At 39.5% G+C, this 16,479-nt stretch overlaps 1 protein-coding gene across 1 annotated transcript in view; it reads left to right on the forward strand.

Annotated features, from left to right (window-relative positions):
* The window catches only part of CB1H4orf45 (chromosome B1 C4orf45 homolog), a gene marked incomplete at its 3' end in the record, with an annotated part of 101,558 nt that overhangs the window by 38,249 nt on the left and 46,830 nt on the right, over window positions 1–16,479 (forward strand). Inside the window, 1 exon segment of the mRNA XM_030311893.1 lies at window positions 14,860–15,092. Coding sequence (XP_030167753.1) covers window positions 14,860–15,092 — 233 coding nt within the window.

Genomic DNA, 16,479 nt, shown 5'->3' on the forward strand with positions numbered 1-16,479 from the left:
GTGTGTGTGTGTGTGTGTATACAATTATTTGGTGATGTATATAGTTATATATATATATATAACTAAAATAAGTTAGTGAAATATATATTACTAAAAAATGAGTAAATGCAATTCAGTGGCGAAAGGACAGTCTTATAAACATGGCGCTAGAACAATTAAATATACATACACACAAAAAAATTTGAACTTTCCAAACCATATCTCTCATCATATACAAAAATTGACTTGAAATGGATCATAGACCTGAATGAAAAACCTAAAACTATACAACATCTAAAAGAAAATGGAGGAGACAATCTTTGTGACCTTGGGTTGGACAAATTTTTTAGATTCAACACCTAAAATATGATCCTTAAAAGAACATTTATATGGATGCCTGGGTGGCTCAGTCAGTTGTGTTGAGTCTTGGTTGCAGCTCGGGTCATGACTTCATGGTTCATGAGTTAGAGCCCCCATCAGGCTCTGCGATGAGAATGCAGAGCCTGCTTGAAATTCTCTCTCTCCCTCTCTCTCTGCCCCTCTCTCACTCTCTCTCTCTCTCTAAACAAATAAGTAAATAATCTTAAAAAAGAATATTTATAAAATGATCTGTATCAAAATTACTCTCCATACAACACTGTTAAGAGGATGGAAATAGAAGAACAGACTAGAAGAAAATATTTACAAAATACATATTGATAAAAGACTTGTATTCAGAATATGTAAATAACTCTCAAAACTCTCAATAAGAAAACAATGCAATTAAAAAATGGGCAGAAGATTTGGATAGTTCATCCAAGAAGATAAACAGACGGCCAATAAGCACAAGATGCTGAACGTTATCGATCGTTAGAAAAATGCAAGATAAAGCCACAATGAGACACCCCCGCACACCTATTAGAATGGCAAAAATTAAGACCAACTCTACCACGTATTTGCATAGATGTGGAGAAGGTAGAACTCTCATACCACGTGGGCAGAAATTAAATTGATTCGACCACTTTGGAAAACAAGTTAGCAGTTTCTTAAAAAGTTAGTCACCCACCATATGGTCCGGCATTTCCACTGCTAGGTATTTATCTAAAAGAATGAAAGCACATTTCCATAAAAAGATCTGCATGCAAATGTTCATAGCAGCTTTATTTGTAACAGTTACACACTGAAAACAACCCTAAAGTCCCATCAACAGGTGAATGGATAAACTGTTGTCTGCCATATAATAAGATACCGCTTGGCAATAAAAAGAAATAAACTATTGGTACATGTCATTAAAAAGATGACCTCAAAATAATTATGTTTGGTGTAAGAAGCCAGACCAAAGAGAGTGTATACTGTATAATGCCATTTATATACAATTGTAAAAAATGCCCATTAATTATAGGAACAGAAAGCAGATAATTGGTTGCCTAGGTATAGGAAAAGGCAGGGAATGAGAAAAAGGATTTGCAAAGGGGCATGATGAAATTTTGGGGGTGATGGATATGTTCTTTATTTTGATTGTGGTGATATTTCATGACTAGGGTTGCCCGATTTAGCAAGTAAAAATATAGGATGCTCAATTAAATTTAATATCAGATAAAGAATTTTTTTTTAGTATATGTACCACACAATATTTGGAGCATACTTTTACTAAAAAAAATTATTCAATGCCTACCTGAGATACAAATTTAACTGGGTATCCTATATATATCTGGCAAACTTGTTACATGTGTACATATACATAAAGCTTAACAAGTTGTATACACTTTAAGTATATGCAGTTTCTTGTATTTCAGTTATACTTCAATAGAGTTGTTGAAAAAAAGAAAAATTGAGGTTAACCAAGGAAGACAAAATGGCTTTCCCAAGTTCACTCAACTAATGGCAGCAAGGCTAAAACCAAAATCCCAGTTACCATTCTCCCTGTCCAAATGCTCTTTCTGTTATACCAAGTATATTCTAGAGGAAAATGTTTGCTCACAGGGATGGAAAAACATATCCCAAAGGACATTTGAATATGGAGTGATAAGGAAATTTAAATTAATTTATAATTTATAAATGTCTGCTATCATGTGGTTTTGTGAGTCCAATATTGCACCTGTTCTCAAATCCATTTTAAAAGCGAAGCATTGCAGCCCAGTGAAATCTATTCTAGGAATAAATAAACAGTCATTTTATTTCAATCCTTTTAACTATCTGGGAGCAGGAGTCCCCCAGCCATCCAAGTAGAAAGGGTTAAAGGTATAACAGAAAAGATACAACGAATGTAAAGAGTGCCTAGCTATTGATTACCATTTTCTTGCTTTTTACAATTAAGTATTTCTCAATAATCCAAATAGCAGGCTCAATGTTTTTCTTACAGCATACTTTTTAGCTATTTCTACTTGGTTTTTTTTTTGAAGTAATCTCTGCACTCAAATGTGGGACTCGAACTCATGACCCCGAGATCCAGAGTCATATGCTCTACCGACTGAGCCAACTAGACACCCCTCTACTTGTTTATTAAATAATTTACAAGGTGAGAAATACCACTTACTAGTCTAAATTGCCTAGGTCTAAATTGAAATCACTTTCTGCCATCTAGAAATAGACGATCCTTTCCTGGTATACTGTTTGTCCAGGGAATAGAGAAGGAAATTGCCATATATCATCTAGGCGAAGAAGTGTTATTTTAATAAATTACATTTTAACGTGTCTGTAATTGTGATGTGCCTTACTATAGATGTCTACATGTGAAGTAGTAAATTTCTTCCCTTTTCTCTTTGGAAGCATACCTGGTACATTTTAAAAGTCAATGGTACATTTTACAATTCTTAGCACCATAGCTCGAGTAGCTGTTTCTACCCAGTCCAGTGTGAGTTAGGCTCTTCTCTTTAGATTAGGTGGTAATTACCATCATTACTCACAGCCCTAATGGAGCAATGCATACCCTCTCAGCTTTTTCCAGTGGGGTAAAACCAGTGTAATTCTTACCTAATGTTATTATTTCCAATCTATCTGTATAATTTAGTATCCCACCCCATTCTTCTATTTTTTATTTGCACTGGCAGGTTAACCATATTTGCATCTCCTCACTGGGTCACATGTGCAATACTAATAATAACAAAATCAATGACCACAAAGTGAGAAGTGAAATGAGACCAAATTAACATCAGCAAAATACAAAAAAGCCACGTACTCTATTGGAATCAATTGTACAAATAAAAAGTGAACTCTTTCATGCAAGAGAGTGCATTTAAAGGAAATGGTTTTTTTTTTTTAAGTACTTACTTTTGCTGTGAAGTAATCAACACAGAAACTTCCTCTCTAAATATGAATGGCAAGTGTGTAAAATAAAAGGCAAACATGAGAAGCGCTCTAGACCAGGGATTAGTAAACTATAGCCTGTGGACCAAATCTAGTTTGACACCTGGTTTTGTACTATGTTCCATGGTTGGAAAAAATTAAAAGAATATTCTGTGACACATGAGATTATTAAAATTCTAATCCCAGGATCTATAAATAAAGTTTTATTGGAATGTAGGCACACAATAGTTTACTTATTGCCCATGGCTGCTTTTGCGCCGCAGTGGCAGGGTTGAGAAGTTTACTTCTCTTGAAAAGTTGAAATGTTTACTCTCTTTTTTTTATGGAAAATTTTGCAAACCTCTGCTCTCTCTCAAAGGATTTAAATAGAAGTTAACAACTGCTCTCTCTCCCTCACATTTTAGGAAAATGAGTTCTGGGGCACCTGGGTGACTCAGTCAGTTAGGGGTCCAATTCTTGATTTCAGCTCAGGTCACGATCCCATGGTTGTGGGATCGAGCCCCGTGTCAGGCTCTGCACTGGGTGCAGAGCCTGCTTAGGATACTCTCTCTCTCTCTCACCCTCTGCCCCTCCCCAGCTCTCTCTCTCTTAAAAAAAATAAAATAATAAAATAATAATTTTAAATTAAAAAAAAGAAGAACAGTTTTGATGGAGCCTATGGCTTGCCTCCATTTCTTTGTATCATTTCAGTGTAAAGCTATATCTTCAAGTATGAGAGCATAAACACTGAAACAGATTATAATTTATCACATGACCAAGAACCAAAGGAGGGTAAACTGTAAATGATTGACGGTGTCTTAAAAGTTGATTGCAAAGCAGTGAATAGTTACATTACATAAATGTGTGTGTTGTATGAGTGGATTTCTTTTCTTTCTTTTCTTTTTTTTTTTTTTTCCTCTGAGGGACATTTCCCTGTATGCTTTGTAGCAGATAACGCAGAGGTCAGTATACCCTCTTCCTTTCTAGAAAGACTCCATTTTGTTTGGGTGTCTATAGTTGCCTCCCATGACTCAGGGTTAAACCCTGACTCATCTAAGCTAGTCACTGAAATCTCAATCCTCTTGCCAGTGCTTGGTTTTGAGAAGAGATGAATGACTCAATCCTGGACAATGAAATGAGAAAGCAATTCATCTGGGGTTTTCTAGGAAAGGCTTCTCCACTGATGAAACACATACCCCCCCTCATGGGCATTATGGTATCTGCATATGATACCTGGAACTGATAGCCTCGCTGGAACCTCAAGGGGAGCTTGCCTGAAGGCAACCTGGTACACTGAGGATGCAGAACGCACGCATGGAAAGAACCTGCATTTCTGAAGACATCACAGAACTACTGGATTAAGCAACCATAGAATCCTCATATTGCAGAAGACCTTATTATACGACATAATAATTTTCCTTCATATTTAATCCATTTGCCAAGGACTTCCTGTTATTTACAGTACCCTAATGAGTTTTTATTAGTACTACATATGTAAATATTTTAAATATTCTTCTTCTTCAGACGGACATCGAGAGCCTGTTTCCACGAACGGTAAAAGTTCCTTATAATACAGTTGACTATTTTATGCATGTGTATACTATGAAAGTTCCCAAGATAAAAACCAAAACAGGGACACCTCGGTGGCTCAGTCGGTTAAATGTCCGACTCTTGATTTCAGCTCAGGTCATGATCTCAAGATTCGTGAGGATGAGTCCCACAATGGGCAGTATGCTGACACCATGGAGCCTGCTTGGGATTCTCTCCCTCTCTCTGTCTCTCTCCTTCCCTGCTCGATTGCACACAATCTCTCGAAATAAATAAAACAAAACAACGAAACCTATTTATTATTATCTACTTATATTGTGGAGAATCACCTGGTTGCAAAGTTTTGTCAGAATGAGTCTATCAGTTCTATTTTCCAAGTAAAAGTCCACAGATGTTTGAAAAACTTTCGATCCTGTCATCTTTCTGCAGTCACTGGGAAGAATGTGGAATTTTATAATTTTAGATTATAACAGCAACTTTAATGGTAAAGTAGTCATCCTTCCAATAAAAATTACACCGTGTTTGCATTGTGTGTTGCACTGCCCAGAATGCTGTGGAAGTTACAAAGCGAACAAAAGGCAGTTCAGGTCTTTAAAAGGAACTAACACGGGCTGGCTTGACAAGCAGAGAGACAAGACACAATTCATGAAAAAAGTAGGAAACCTAAGCAGGCACATGAAACGTAGATCAAACTGCATTTTAAAGTTTCAGTGAATAACAGTGTCTGTCATGAGAGCAGACAATGTTTCCTGGAGGAGATGAGCATGGTCTTCTTTAGATTGTATGGTGTCAGTGCGTTTGGAGCTACAATAATAGAATATCGTAGCCTTGGGTGACTTATTAACAACAGAAATTTCTGTCTCGCAGCTCTGGAGGCTGGGAAGTCCAAGATCAAGGCATCTGGTGAGAGTAGATTCAGTGTCTGGTGAGCGCCCACTTCCTGGTCCATAGATGGCTGCGTTTTTTGCTGTAACCTCAAAGGGCAGAAGGGGCGAGAGAGCTCTCTGGGGTCTCTTATGAGGGTACCAAATCCACTCATGAGAGCTCCACCCTCATGACCTAATCACCTCCCATAGGCCCAACTTCCTATGGGAAGGAAACTCATCGCATTGGGTCTTGGGAGATAACATGAATTTGGAGGGGGACACAGTCATTCAGTCTACGGCATATGAAAAACCAGAAAAACAGAGGTCATGTCTTATTAATCTTTCTTTACTCTGACCCAGCTCCGGGCAGTCAGTAGAGTGCCATCAATATTAGTTCAACCATTGGCTGAACTGTGCATAAGTATCCGGTGAAATCTCTAATTCGTCATAACCCTAAGTTCCAATTTATAATTTTATATGTAATTATCATATAAGTTTCCTTATTGACATAATAATCCCATGGATTTATTGGAGGCAGTTTGAGTTTATTGGAGGCTGTCCTTAATGTTTTCAGATTATCTGCAGGAGGTTTATTGTTTGAGTGAAGAACGAATGTATGTAGCAAGGATGTTTCTGTCTGATGTTTATTTGGCTCTTTCAGAAATCTGACAAACTTAATCTTTTCAGTCCATTTAATGGTTAGACCCAATGCATAATTGCACCAATGGGATTGAGATAAAGCACTTAAAATTTTTCCAGTCCACGGATCCATTCTTGGTAATTGTTGGAACTGGAGAGTCCTATTCACATTAGCAGTGGCACAAAGTAATTTCTAGCATTGTCTCCTCTCTCCTTGCCTCTACATGCATATGTCAGATGTGTCCAGAAGAGTTCATTTCATAGTTTCACAGTCCCACTGTCTCCTCTGACCTCTGCCTTGCCTTGAGTCTCCAATAAGCCCAGCTTTTCTGCATAGCGCATCTGTAATGGCAAATTTATGCCCATATTGTCAACAGGTTTCCAAACATACTTATTAAAACACTCATTTCCATGAACCACTTGATTCCTTTCAATTTATTTCCCTAGAATGCTTCATCTTGGTCACTGAAGTGGAGAATTGGCCTCATGAGGCAATATTATAGAATGAAGTCATATTACTATGAGCTCTCATCCTTCTCTCTGCCTCTAACTACTAAAAATAAATGTTGTGAAAAGCAATACTTACTCTGACCTTACTCTTAAGTGTCATATCATAAAATCCAAAATAGGAGGATTTGAGGCAGTTCTAGAAAGTAGATTGTTCTTTAGATACTTAAAGAAGTGCTTGCTTCACCTTTAATATGAGTTTATATGCCTCCTGTCTTTTGATGGAATTTTTTTAAGGTTCATTTATTTAAGTAATCTCTACACCCAACATGGGGCTTGAACTCATGACCCATAGATCAAGAGTCACACACTTTTCTCACTGAGCCAACCAGACACCCCTTACGATGGAATTTTTAAATTCATTTATTTGACAAACCATTCACTTCAGCATTCAACACGTATTTCTTGAGGACCAACTATGTTTGAGGACTGTGCTGGCAATTAAGACTGAATTATGTTCAGCTTGAGAAAGAAGGCCATCTTGCCATTTGCAACAATATGGATGGAACTTGAGGACATCGTGCTAAGTGAAATAAGTCAGAGAAAGACAAATACTATATGATATCACTTATGTGGAATCCAAAAAGGCCAGACTTGTGAAAACATAAAGTAAAATGGTGCTTACCAGGGCCTGGAGGTTGGGGGTGGGGCAGAGAGATGTTTAAGGGTACAAATTTCCAAAGAGTAGTAATTAAGTCCTAGAGATAAAATGCACAGCATAGTAAATATAGACAATGATACTCTATTATTTTATCAAACTTGCCAATTGACTAGATATTAATTATTCCAACCATTAAAAATAAATTTTAGGGGCACCTGGTTGGCTTAATTGGTTAAATGACTGACTCTTGATTCAGCTCAGGTCATGATCTCATGGTTCATGAGTTCGAGCCCTACATCAGGCTCTGTGCTGATAGTGTAGAGACTGCTTGAGATTCTCTCTCTCCTCTCTCTCTCTGCCCCTCCCTGCTTGCTCTCTCTCTCTCTCAAAAATAAATAAACATTTGAAAAAGAAATTTTAATTATGTGACAGGATAGACATGCTAATTATCACTATAATGGCAATCATATTACAATACATATATCAAATCAACATGTTGTACACTTTAAACGTTATATATGAAATATATTTCAATTAAAGAACCTTTTGGAAAAGGGTTTATAGACATAACCTTTACCCTCTAAGAGCTTAAAAATAGAGAAAATTAGGGGCACCTTGGTGGCTCAGTCGGGTAAGCATCTGACTTTGGCTCAGGTCATTATCTCACAGTTTGTGGGTTCAAGCCCCATGTTAGGCTCTCTGCTGACAGCTCAGAGCCTGGAACCTGCTTCAGATTCTGTGTCTTCCTCTGTCTCTGCCTCTCACCTGCTCATACTCTGTCTCTCTCTGTCTTAAAAGTAAATAAACATTAAAAAAAAATTTAAATAGAGAAGATCCAATAAATATGATATAAAAAGGAAGGTGAAATTAAAAGAAACTACTGTAAAAGTAGCATGTGAGTGTCTAATTTTGACTTGGGGGGATTAGGGGTGTTTTCTAGAAGAGCATCACTTATCCCTTGAAAGATGAATTTTGATAAGGAAAAGAATAAGTAGCTAAGGTCAGATTATGAAGACACTAATCAGCAATCCTAAGAAAGCTGGATGGAAAAAATTATAAGCACCACAGAAAACCACTTCATGTGTTGTTTAGGAGAGGAGGTATTAATTTTAGTTGAGTTTTGGTTCACTTTAAGCAGCTGTGTGGAGGATGGATTGGAAAGGATAGAAACTAGAGCCAAGACTAGTTAGGACGTTATAGTGATAAGCCAAATGAAAGATAATGAATGAGTGTTTACTTGTATTGCTGGCCTCTCAAAGGAAATGCAAGGCCCATGAAGGCAGGGGGTTTGCTTTGCTCACTTGCATATGGATCAATAAATACTTGCTTAATAAGTGAAAGAATAAATGAATGGATGAGTTGATTAATTAAATGAAACACTGTAAATGCAGAAGAGAGGTCAGAAAGAGACATTTGCCTCAGAGATGGAATTTTCTGTTTTTCTACTGACACATGCTATAGCTGGTCCTTTTCAAGCGTTGGCTTAAACAGATGAAGTTTATTGGAAAACCTCCCAGATTCGCCTGTCTGTGCTCTTTCCAGCCTTTGTGGCAATCTGCTTCCTTAGTGTCCACCATCTTCCCACCATCTAGAGCAGAGGTCAGCCAACCTTGGCTCCTGGATCAAATTTGTCCTGCCATCTGTTTTTGTAGGGCTGGTGAACAAAGAATGGCTTTTAGATTTTCAAGTAGGAAAAAGCAAAAGAAGAAGAATATTCTGTTACATGTGAGAATTACATGAGCTTATAATTTCAATGTTCATAAATAAAGTTTTATTGGAACACAGCCATGCTCGTTTGTTTACATATTGTCTACTGATGCTTTTGCCCTACAGTGGGACAGTTGGGTAGTTAGCGACGGTATTCCCCACAAAGCCAAAACTATTTACTCTCTTGGTCTTTATAAGAAAAATTTGCCAACCCCTGATCTAGATGAGCTCTCATGAAAGGAACTGGAACTTAATCACAATAAGGAATAAATCATTTATCAGTGAAAGCTCCTAAAATATGTTTTAAAGGAATGTAATAAGAGAAAACATCAAATAAAAAAAAAGACAATAATAATATTAGCTATATATTATATGCCACATTCTCAGATAAGCAACTCTTTAAATAAAATTGATTCTCTCCTCTCCATCCAACATGGCTACAATATAGGAGGGCATCAATATTCTCATTTTATAGAGGAGAGGCCTAAAACTCAGAGGCTGAATAACTTTCCCTGGGTCAAAAGGCCAGCCTTAAAAAGACACGAATAGACATTTCTCCAAAGAAGACATCCAGATGGCCAACTGACACATGAAAAAATGCTCCACGTCACTCATCATCAGGGAAATGCAAATCAAAACCACAATGAGAAACCACCTCACACCTGTCAGAATGGCTAACATTAACAACTCAGACAACAACAGATGTTGACGAGGATGCGGAGAAAGAGGATCTCTTTTGCATTGTTGGTGGGAATGCAAGCTGGTGCAGGCACTCTGGAAAACAGTATGGAGGTTCCTCAAAAAATTAAAAATAGAACTACCCTATGACCCAGCAATTGTACTACTAGGTATTTATCCAAGGGATACAGCTATGCTGTTTCGAAGGGGCACATGCACCCCAATGTTTACAGCAGCACTATCAACAATAGCCAAAGTATGGAAAGAGCCCAAATGTCCATCGATGGATGAATGGATAAAGAAGATGTGGTATATATATACAATGGAGTATTACTCAGCAATAAAAAAGAATGAAATCTTGCCATTTGCAACTACGTGGATGGAACTGGAGGGTATTATGCTAAGCAAAATTAGCCAGCCATAGAAAGACAAATATCATAATGACTTCACTCATATGAGGACTTTAAGACACAGACAGATGAACACAAGGGAAGGGAAGCAAAACGAATATAAAAACAGGGAGGGGGACAAAACATAAGAGACTCTTAAATATGAGGACAAACAGAGGGTTACTGGAGGGGGTGTGGGAGGGGGGATGGGCTAAATGGGTAAGGGGCACTAAGGAATCTACTCCTGAGATCATTGTTGCATTATATGCTAACTAACTTGGATGTAAATTTTTAAAAAAGAAAAAAAAAAAAAAAAAGGCCAGCTTCAGACAAAGCCAGGATTTGAACCTACAGTAGTTTAGCTTCAAAACCATATCCTTAACTGTAACTTTAGAATTTCAGTACAAATAAGCAAGTACTGTTGGGCACACGTAGAGGGGAGAGGGAAAGGGCATACAGTTTTTCCAGGGCAGGACGAATAAGAAACGTGGAGCCCCGAAGCCTGGTACAGATTTCAATGGAAGTACATCTCTTCCCATCACAATGTGGCTCTCACAGGGGAGGAAGAGTTAGGACTGACTGACAGAAGTTGGGCAGCTCTGTGTAAGCGCTATAGCTGCTAGTTGTCCCACTAGACAAGTCTTCAGACGCAAAAGAGAACTTTAAAGAAGATGGGCAGGTGAGAGACTTATTAACCCAGGAGCTGCCAACGTCACTGTTGGCAAATGAGCACTGGAGTTTGGGGAAGAGGATGAAAGATGGAGGAAAGCTTCCATATGATGAAAAAAAACTAGAAACACCCTAAGAAATGTAGCAACGATAGCTGAACAGAGATGATAATTGTTAAAGGAAAACTAAAGAGACAATGGGTTGCATGTGAGTTGGAAGTTTTACTCTTAAGCAGGGAATCAGAACCAGCATAGAGTCTAGGCCCTGGAGGAAGAGGTTTGGAAAAACAGAAGTGTGTCATTTAAAGCCAAACACCTGTGGAACTGTCCCATTAAGGAAAGCACATTTCTGCGTGTTGCTGTTTGGGTAGTGATATGTGGATCTTTTGCTTTCTGGTAAAGTAAACACTGGGATGGCTAGAGGGGATCTGCTGGAAATGGGGGCCTAGCTTGGCCTCTGGCATCCAGCTGCCTCAGCCTCATAAGGCAGATACCTGAGTCAGTTAGGTGGCCAGGGCGGGGTCTTCCCAGGAATCTCCTGTGCTGTGAATATTGCATCATGCTACTTCTAAAGCACGAAAGAGGAAACAGGAGTTGAGAAAAGTCCAGTGACTTGACTAAAGCCGCAGAGAACCCTGATTGGAGCTCCCTGCCCCTCCCCCCCGCCCCCACATAAACATATTCTTGGTTTGTAGAGTATGTGCACCTTCCATGACACTATCTAAAACCGAGTGCTTTTGGGGCGCCTGGGTGGCGCAGTCGGTTAAGCGTCCGACTTCAGCCAGGTCACGATCTCGCGGTCCGTGAGTTCGAGCCCCGCGTCAGGCTCTGGGCTGATGGCTCGGAGCCTGGAGCCTGTTTCTGATTCTGTGTCTCCCTCTCTCTCTGCTCCTCCCCCGCTCATGCTCTGTCTCTCTCTGTCCCCAAAATAAATAAACATTGAAAAAAAAAAATTTAAAAAAAAAAATAAAACCGAGTGCTTTTGATTCAGCTCTCAAGTAACGGCTCTTTTTAAAAATTAATCGCAGGGACAACTTAGTCAGTTCAGTGTCCAACTCTTTTTTTTTTTTTTATATATGAAATTTATTGACAAATTGGTTTCCATACAACACCCAGTGCTCATCCCAAAAGGTGCCCTCCTCAATACCCATCACCCACCCTCCCCTCCCTCCCACCCCCCATCAACCCTCAGTTTGTTCTCAGTTTTTAACAGTCTCTTATGCTTTGGCTCTCTCCCACTCTAACCTCTTTTTTTTTTTTTTTTCCTTCCCCTCCCCCATGGGTTCCTGTTAAGTTTCTCAGGATCCACATAAGAGTGAAACCATATGGTATCTGTCTTTCTCTGTATGGCTTATTTCACTTAGCATCACACTCTCCAGTTCCTTGCCACGTAGTATTCCATTGTGTATATAAACCACAATTTCTTTATCCATTCATCAGTTGATGGACATTTAGGCTCTTTCCATAATTTGGCTATTGTTGAGAGTGCTGCTATGAACACTGGGGTACAAGTGCCCCTATGCATCAGTACTCCTGTATCCCTTGGGTAAATTCCTAGCAGTGCTATTGCTGGGTCATAGGGTAGGTGTATTTTTAATTTTCTGAGGAACCTCCACACTGCTTTCCAGAGCGGCTGCACCAATTTGCATTCCCACCAACAGTGCAAGAGGGTTCCCGTTTCTCCACACCGTCTCCAGCATCTATAGTCTCCTGATTTGTTCATTTTGGCCACTCTGACTGGCGTGAGGTGATATCTGAGTGTGGTTTTGATTTGTATTTCCCTGATAAGGAGCGACAGCGTCCAACTCTTGATTCTCGCTCAGGCCGTGATGTCACGGTTTGTGAGATCAAGCCCCACCTTGGGCTCTGCACTGACAGAGACCCATGTTTAAATAAGTTTGGGAAACACTGGGTCACCTAAGTGTAAACAGGTGTAGTTACCGTAGGACTTCTCAGAACTTTTAATATGCCTTCATGTGCTGTGGGCAACTAAGAGGCAAAAGTAGCAAGCGATGTTCCCCAAAGTTTTTGACTATAAAGCACCCCCACCCCACACACATATATTTTCATCGTGCACTCAAGGAAGTGGCATTTGATGACACATTTGGGAAAACAGTGGCCTTAGTGTGCACAGAAGCTTCAGCAAGACTAACCCCCATTCTTCTGTATTTCATCCTGTTCAGAGGAGCCTGCTGCACAAATTCCTTCTGACAGGAGTTTTGTAGGTAAGACCGCAACACCTGTCACATTGAGAAAGAAAATGGTTTTCTATGCTCTGGCCATTCTATTCTTTACCAAAATAGTTATACCTGAGTGAAAACCTGACATGAATAAAAGTGAAGCCACCATGTATCCGTCAAGGGAAATTAGCCACAGTGAGTACTTAGCGCACCATGGGGAGTGATGTTGATTAGGAGGTTGTGAAAACATCTGCCAAAATCATGCATCTGACGAGCAGTTTCACGTTTCCCACTACCTTGGAAAGTTTAGACGACTTCTCTAAGCACAGACTTGTTAGCACATTGACCATTCCTTCCGAGTACCTGGTCAAAGCCCCAGCCCACCCGTAAACTCTGCAAACACTGAGCCCCCTGACCCAAGAGCCAAATGAGAGGAGTCACAGGGCCAAGAGGGGCCCAGTTGACATCACAACCACAACATAGCTTCTGCCTCCAACGTCTTTGGTCGACTTCTGGTAACAGGAATGGAGTTTTTTGTTTGTGTCCCTAATTTGTCCATATGATCCTGCAGCAATGTGGGTTCTGGGACTTCTGAAACTCCTCCTGGCCAGCCCCTTACTTTCTACTTTAAATCAGTACCATTCTTCCCGTAGATCTTTGCTCCCCTTTATGTTTCACATCCTCAACTTTCAATACCAGGTTCATTTAAGTGATCCTTTCCAGACCTTCTCATATTTTGGAGTATTTTACCCACTTCCACAATTCACGGATTTCTTTTTGTTCACTGTCTTACATTTAAAATACCAATATTTAGGGGCACCCGGGTGGCTCATCCAGTTAAGTGGCTGACTTCGGCTCAGGTCATGATCTCGCCAGTTCGTGAGTGTGAGCCTCGCGTCGGGCTTTTTGCTGCTAGCCTGGAGCCTGCTTCAGATTCTGTGTCTCCCTCTCTCTCTGTCCTGCCCCTGCTCACACTCTGTCTCTCTCAAAAATAGACATTTTAAAAATAAAATAATATACCAATATTTGTTAAATGTCTCTGCCTTTGGTCATCGTCTGTTATAAGCTGCTCTTCTCATCTGAGAGTCTTCTCTACTTTCCAGTTGCTTCTGATACATTTGGGAAATTTCCTAATTCTCATTTCAAGATTTTATCTGTTTAGATCAGACACCCCAATGTCTGAAGGCCTACATCCCGCAAGTGTGGCACAAGTGATATGTCTGGATTGGGGGCATCTAGGTGGTGCAGTCGGTTAAGTGTCCAACTTCGGCTCAGGTTATGATCTTGTGGTTCGTGAGTTTAAGCCCCACGTGGGGTTCTGTGCTGACAGCTCAGAGCCTGGAGGCTGCTTTGGATTCTGTGTCTCCCTCCCTCTTTCCCCCTCCCCTGTTCATGCTCTGTCTCTATCTCTTTCTTTCTCTCTCTCTCTTAAAAAAATGAATAAACATTTTTAAAAAATAAAAAAATAAAGATACATCTGGATTAAATTAGTTCTAAAAAAAAGCAGTGGATGGGGGGTAAATAAGAACCCAACTGTGAGACAGCCTGTCTGGCAATGAAGAGCTTGTTAGTTGTGACTCTAGAAAAGTAATCAATCTTTCTTTGCTTTGTTCCCCCCCCACCTCTGCTAAAAATTGGAGAAAACACTACTACCTATCTTATTTGGTTATTATAAGGATTAATGGATTAATGTATCTAAAAGGCTTGTAATAGCACCCAGAACCTAGTAAGTATCATATAATCATTAGTATTATTATGTTCACCATTTAAAATGACAAATGCATTTTAGAATAAAGTATAGAATTTTTAAAAAAGTCTTTCTGTCTTTTTAAGGCCCAGATTATATAAAGGATCATCTACCAAAAATTCATCAGCACACTTCCTATATAGGAGAAAAGCACCCAGCATTAGAAAAGACTGGAGATCTCAGATATTTATGGAGGCCTGCCTCAAACAGATGCTTACCGGCAAAATATAAATATGAGTATGTTGGTGAAATTGGTTGGGGAATACCAGAGTATGATTTTATCAACCAAACAAGGCTTTGGACTGGCTTTCACATCAAGGTATTGCTCTTAAATATGCTCTTCATAGCATGTTGTTTCTGATTTGAATCCTTTCTGAGGATCCTTCCATAGAAAATGTCATGTTCTTGATTTGTCATTGAGAAATAATGGGATTTGAGTTTTTCAGAAAAATAAATGTGTGAATAAATGGACTTGCTATCATTCTCTTTTAGTTCCTTTAATACATGAGAGGAAAGGCGTGAAGAAAAGGAAGCTGTGCATAATCCAAAAGCATTTGTGTTTGGCTTTGGAATGCATTCAGATTCACACTTCTGCCGCGACATTCACACGTACTTCTCCCATCCTAGCACTGCACTATGAGTGGGTGGTATTAAAAGAAGCCTGTGCTGGACATCATCCACAAGCCTAGAGAGTCCCAGATCTTTAAAAGGCACTGTGTTGATAATGACCTTGTATCAAATAAGCCAGGGTAATTAGCCAAAGGGTGCTTAGAAATCTTGTCTTATTTCCATTTGGTGTTGTGTATATAGGCACGAGCCCATACAGTCTCCTCTGAAACAAGAGAGAACCCAGGTGACTTTAGAAGAAAAATCTGAGAATTCAGACCTTTTCCCCAGGCAGGCCTTTGCATTATCTGAAGACTGAACATGTATCAGTCGTGAAATAACTGGAATTTCTCAAATGCTTAAGGCAATATGGTACAGCATTACATTGTACCGGCTAACAAAAGAAAAACCTTTTTCTGTCCCAACGTACGGCAGTACAGGAAAGTGGTTGGGAGCTCAGTCTTTGAAGTCAGACGGACCTCGGATTCAAATCCTGACTCTGACTTAGGTTTAGCTCTGTGACCCTGAGCTAGCGAGTTCACCTTTGTGTCTCTGCTCCCTTCTCTTCCACATGGAAGTGGGTGGAGTGCCCGCGTCGTAAGATCACCTGATCCTAATGTAGTTCTGCTGCCTACTAGCTGTGAGTGGCCTTGGGCAAGTTCCTTAACCTCTGTTCTTCTAGGTCTTCATTATGCATCTTAGCATTTACCTTACTGGGCTGTTGTAAACGTTAAGCAAGTTAATATTTTCAAAGTGCTGGGAACAGTGCCTTGCACGTATCAAGTACTCTATGTATTTAATAGTATTTTTGTTTTGTTGTGAGGATTACATAATGAGAACACAAGAATACACCATGATGCCTGGCAAGTGGTTGACAGACAAACGTCAGCTCTCAGTACTGTGGTTGTTGCATTTAATGTTACTCAGTGTCATTTAAACAGAACAAATGCTCAGGTTCTTAAACTGTGTCCTATTCGCTTAAGCAAGAAAGATGAAGACCAGACATTTGATTAAATATCAAAACTGGCCACCAGGGAGAAGAGCAAGCAAGGTAGCTTGTTGGAATGAAGTCCATAACTTTGGTTGCCTTTTTGCCTCTC

Source organism: Lynx canadensis, chromosome B1, assembly GCF_007474595.2.
Source record: "Lynx canadensis isolate LIC74 chromosome B1, mLynCan4.pri.v2, whole genome shotgun sequence".
Lineage (NCBI taxonomy): Eukaryota > Metazoa > Chordata > Mammalia > Carnivora > Felidae > Lynx > Lynx canadensis.